The sequence below is a fragment of the Gastrolobium bilobum genome, unplaced genomic scaffold (assembly GCF_033153095.1).
Source record: "Gastrolobium bilobum isolate Gb01-03AN ecotype WA unplaced genomic scaffold, APGP_CSIRO_Gbil_v1 utg1221, whole genome shotgun sequence".
NCBI lineage: Eukaryota > Viridiplantae > Streptophyta > Magnoliopsida > Fabales > Fabaceae > Gastrolobium > Gastrolobium bilobum.
The window spans coordinates 590,351-595,556 of record NW_026897257.1 but is presented as its reverse complement, the minus strand read 5'-3'; the positions used below and the strand labels follow the sequence as shown (position 1 = coordinate 595,556).

Genomic DNA, 5,206 nt, shown 5'->3' with positions numbered 1-5,206 from the left:
TTGTAATTTTAATTTATTTTAGGGTTATAATAGTCTTTATCATTCTAATTTTTTAATTTTTCAACCAAAAACGACGTCGTTTCGATGAACATTAGACAAAATTGTCTAAAGTAACATTAGATACTTTTTTTCCAATTTGGGTTCGTTTTTTCTGTAGTTAATGCAGATAAATTATCTGCAGTAAGCCAATACGACGTTGTTTTAGGGCGAAAATCATGGTGTTTTTGTAATTTTAATTTATTTCAGGGTTATAATAGTCTTTTTATTTATAATTTTTTAAGATTTCAATACCAAAACGACGTCGTTTTAAGAATAAATGCAGATAACTTATCTGGATTAACTGCAGAAACATTTTTCCCTTATTATATTATGCTTATATTTTGAGCCTTCTATTTAGAATTGAAATTCACTTCTTTGTTAAGAATTAATTCTTAATATGTGAAAGCGCTTGAATAATTTTTATTATATATTTTTAAAAATTTATTACATTCTCTGAAAAGTTTTCAAGTTTTTTCTAGTGAATTGCATGACATGGTAATGAAAAGAAAAAGAAAGAAACATGAGATGATGTTTTTTTCTTGTTCCTTATGTAAAGACAAATTCTCTACGTAAGTCAGTCCTATAATAACCAGAAACATTGCAAAGTGAGCTTGAAAAGTATGAGCCATCAGTATAAACAATTTATTTCCATTGTCTGTATCCAAAAACTCTTATATAGTTCACATCATGTGGAAAAATTGCATTAGAGTGGACCTTTTGGAACCAATCATATGCGCCTTGTTTAACATAACGTGTTTATCAGTGAATGATGATTAGGTCGGTAACACAACCTTGCTGTTTCATTTTCCTCTGGAGTTGCCGACATAAAAAGTTCTATTATGATAAATATTTCACATCCACAAAAACAAAAAACAAAAGAAAACATTTTTGTTATAAAGATTGGTTATAAAGGAGTAGCACAGCCACAAGAGCCTCCTCTCAACCTTTATCTTTGAAACATGTATATATATATATATACAGGTAATTGAAAGCAGCATCTAACTCCTTTATCCTAAGTACTTCCAGTGGAGTCAGGCAAAGACATTGAAAAGGAACTGTCAAATTCATATTCCAGATCCTCAAAACCCCAAAACTCTTCCTCTTGCTCTTCTTCTTCCTCTGGCATTTTCCACTTCTCTTTATCAATCTCTCCCTCCTCCATTATCTCTAATACCTTTCAATGAAAACAAACAAAAATATTAAAAGACTATTTTATTAACATGTAAAGACAACCTAGAAGAAATTATTTCAAACCATGGAACAATTAATTGAAGTCACTGTTGTACATTATCTATATATGCTAAGATTTTTCTGACCATTATGTGCATAGTGTCAATCATTATTTGCTTTGCGTGAACCACAACAAGAAAGAACAAGAGGCCCCACAATCCCAAATGAATTGAATGTCTTTCACCTCTTTGAACGATAAAAGGTCTAAATCAGCACACAAGGGTGACACATGGAACCGGACAGAACCTACGCACCACTTTGTTAGCTTAATAATATATAATTTTTTTTAACACATTCTTTACTATTGCATTATATTTTATATTTATTTTTAATAATTTTAATTTTTAATTATTTACCATTTATATATATATGAATGACAAAAAATAATATTATGAGACTGCCCTATTTATTATCTGTTGTCATATTAGCATAAAGGTTAAAATTAGGTAAGACAGAACATCAACTGATTAATCAATTTGCATGAGAAAAATAAAAGGCCGCCAATGAAATTATGAAAATTTTGAATGAATCTAATTCCTACATCAGATTTCTGACTGCTGAAAACGATGAGTAAAGTCATCTAAGCAAGGCCATCATTATTAAATAAAATGATAGCCGACAGTATGGTATTTTTTTTTTAGAAATTTCGATTACTGATCTTAATATAATAGTTTATTTGTAACTTGACAACAGGCTAAGAAGAATTAATAATTGGATTAGTGAACACGCCACAAATGCTAATAGATAATATGACAAATTGACAAAGCTTGCGAGTGTGAAATCAGCTCAAAAAATAAAATGTGCCATTGAGAAAACTCATTAATATAAAAAGAATCAATATTAAAAGAAGTTTTGTTGAAACCTTTGATCCACTAACAACATGCATATGTCTAATTAGATAACTATTTCCACAAAATCACATATATTTTTATTAAGCTGTTATTAAAAGCAGTCATCTATTCTTTTTTGCATAGAAGTATTAATACTTGAAAGCATTGCTAACATGGGACATAAAATATCAAGTATAAATAAAATATCCCTAAGCAATGGGATAAAAAATGCCAAGTGGACGAGTCGCAATCTGTTCTACGTATCAATGGACAGAATATAGTTTCCTATACATCAAATGTGTATAACTTGTGCAATATCATGGTGGTTATACCAGTCATTTTATTGTTCTATTCTGATGACCAAAATGTAGTTGGTAATAGTTTGCTTGGGAAGGAGAAAATAGATGGAAAGAAATGGATGGCTAATTTTCCAGTCACGAAGTTATTCTATTATGAGAAAAGAGTAACCAATAAGAAATCAATATTCAATATCTAACTACCCTTGCTAGCATTGATCCTATAAGAAGTAGAGCCTGAGAATCCAGGGTTAAATCCCATGATGGCTTGGGGGCTTTTACTATATAGTAAAAAGGACTGAGCCAACCAAATAAATAAATTAACATATTATTTATTTGAAGAAGTAGTGTAAGACAAGAAACAAGTGAAAGTTACCTCGCTCATGGTAGGTCTCCAAGTTGAAGATGCCCTGATGCAGAGAGAGGCAGCAAAGGCAAGTCTTTTTAACTGTGTCACATCATAAGCCCCTTCAAGCCTAGGATCTACCAGCTGTTCTATCTCACCCTTGTTCAAAATTGGTTTAGCCTGTTAATTCAGAATAAATAGTTAATACATAAAAAAAATGTTTAAATAAACTAATCAATGTTAAAAGCCACCATTAGTGTAGCCCAAGACTAAGAAGAAACCAAACAAGATATTTCCAATGGAATATGCCAAGTTCATAAAAGAACAAAGATGCAAAACTAAAAAGGGGGCTACTTACCCAGCTGTGTAAGCTTTGGTGAGACCCATCAACCGGTTTCCTCCCAGAGATGACTTCTAGCAAGAACACACCAAAGGCAAATACATCTGTCTTCTCATCAACAACTCCATGCAAGTAGTACTCAGGGGCCAAGTGCCTGCAAAAGATAGAGAGTATTTCCATTTTCAAACCAGATTTTTTTCTTTTCCTTTTTTGAAAAATATAACATATTGATAGCTATGACTGAAGGATCATGGAAAAGAATAGTTAGTACCCAAATGTCCCTTCTATTGGGGCAATTGAATGATGAGTCCATTGAGATGGAAGCCACTTTGCTAGTCCAAAATCAGATATCTGATACAATCAAAACATATAACCTTTCATAAAAATAATCCATCAAAAGCACTGTGTTTGAAACATTGATTCAAGTCAAATAGTAAAAAAATAAAATAAAAAAAATTGCAGATTGAAAGGACCTGTGGTTCAAAATCTAGTGTCAATAGAATGTTTGATGCCTTGATGTCCCGGTGGATTATCCTCCTCTTGCAGCCTTTGTGCAAGTAGTGGAGGCCACGTGCAGTCCCAAGAGCTATTTTATGCCTTGTTTTCCAATCCATTGGAGTCAATTTTTCATCTACAACAAGATTCATATAATATTAAGACCCTCTTTTTTCTTTTCTGCAAACCCAGATGACATGACAAGTACTTTTGAAGCCAAAACTTCAGTTTTTATGAGAAAAATAAGAGATTTCAGTTTTTTAAGTACCATGTAGAACAGATGCAACAGAACCTTTAGAGGATAGCTCAAAAACGAGGTAAAGACCATTGTCAATACAACACCCCAGAAGAGGCAATACGTTGGAATGGCGAACATGACCAATTGTTCCAATTTCTGTTAAAAACTCTTTCTCTTTCCTCTCATCTCTGCAAGTTCTTGTGAGCCTCTTCACAGCAATTTCCTCACCATCTTTCAGTGTTCCCTTGTAAACCTCAGCATAGCCTCCTTTTCCAACCATATTTTCTGTCACAAAAAAAAAAAAAATTAAAAAAAAAAATCAACTTTCATTCCCCAAAACTAAAAAGAAGAAAAGAAAAGATACTAATGATTTTAAAAAACAAGACTCAATCACCTGAGCTGAAGCCACTGGTTGCATCAAACAATTCTTCATAAGAGAAGCATTTCCAAGTGGGTCTTTCAGAAGGTTCTTCATAAGGAAGAATCTTCAAGCTCTCATTGTTTTCTTCACAAGTTGAACCGTTCGGGCTGAGAACTTGTTCCTCCAAACCCCGTCTTCTCAAGGAAAAGAGCCTCTTCAAGCTGTTTGTTCGAATAAACCTCATTGCAATGAATATCCAACAGAGGACTCTGTTTCATGCAGAGCAGAGGACAAGTGAAATAAATATGTTTCTGAGTGTCACAAACATAGAGAGACACGCGCAGGTTTTCTTAGTTCAAGGTTATAGCGTGAAGAAGAGCCATGTACTGTACTTGGAAGATATCGTTAAAGGGACTTAAATGCTTTATTTTATTTATTTTATTTTTTTGATAAACCAACATGTATCTTTGACCATAGATAATTATCTTTTGTGGTGGTATAGGATTAAGACTTTAATTTTTTTTTAATAATAATACTTGAGAGGATCAAATTCATGCTCTTACCTCACTTATTCAATTTTAATATGTTAAACTGAACTATCATCATTTGATTTGATAGGACTTAAATGCTTTGCATAATATATCTTCACTTTTCAAGATATAAATGACAAGAAAATTTAACATGTCAAGAGAACCAAATATGGATTAAACTGGAATCACACTTTTATCCTCTCAATTTAATTAGATTTGAATTTGGTTAATTTAGCTAATTGCCATTGGAGACCCATGTTTGCAACAAATGTAATAGTAATCAAAGTTGCTAAGCATGCCATGTGAATTAACTATCTTTCTTAGTCCCCTCTAATGAAGTGAGAGATGTTGTTCCATGCCTTTTACTTCAATATGTGATGTCATAAAATATTTTTGTAATATTTTAATTTTTTTTGTTTGTTTATTTATTTTTCTCACTAATTTTTTACTCCTTTGACCATATTAACTTCAATGTTCAAACAAATCCTTGTTTTTAAATGA

The 5,206-nt window shown here is 32.0% G+C and overlaps 1 protein-coding gene across 1 annotated transcript; it reads right to left on the bottom strand.

The window, feature by feature from the left end:
• Positions 1–993: 993 nt before the first annotated feature.
• LOC133305464 (probable receptor-like serine/threonine-protein kinase At5g57670) lies at positions 994–4,480 on the bottom strand. Its single transcript, XM_061505692.1, has 7 exons — positions 4,209–4,480; positions 3,845–4,099; positions 3,555–3,712; positions 3,353–3,432; positions 3,100–3,235; positions 2,772–2,921; positions 994–1,213 (listed from the first exon to the last, which is right to left on the bottom strand). The coding sequence occupies exons 1-7, from the start codon at positions 4,417–4,419 to the stop codon at positions 1,052–1,054; spliced, it is 1,152 nt and encodes a 383-aa protein (XP_061361676.1). The 5' UTR covers positions 4,420–4,480; the 3' UTR covers positions 994–1,051.
• Positions 4,481–5,206: the final 726 nt, after the last annotated feature.

Excerpts from the sequence above, each read along its gene's own strand:
- LOC133305464 (XM_061505692.1), bottom strand. The coding sequence starts at position 4,419 with ATGAGGTTTATTCGAACAAACAGCTTGAAGAGGCTCTTTTCCTTGAGA. Across the intron at positions 4,100-4,208 it reads AACCAGTGGCTTCAGCTCAG|AAAATATGGTTGGAAAAGGA; the intron begins GTGATTGAGTCT and ends TTTTTGTGACAG. Across the intron at positions 3,236-3,352 it reads CCAATAGAAGGGACATTTGG|GCACTTGGCCCCTGAGTACT; the intron begins GTACTAACTATT and ends TATCTTTTGCAG.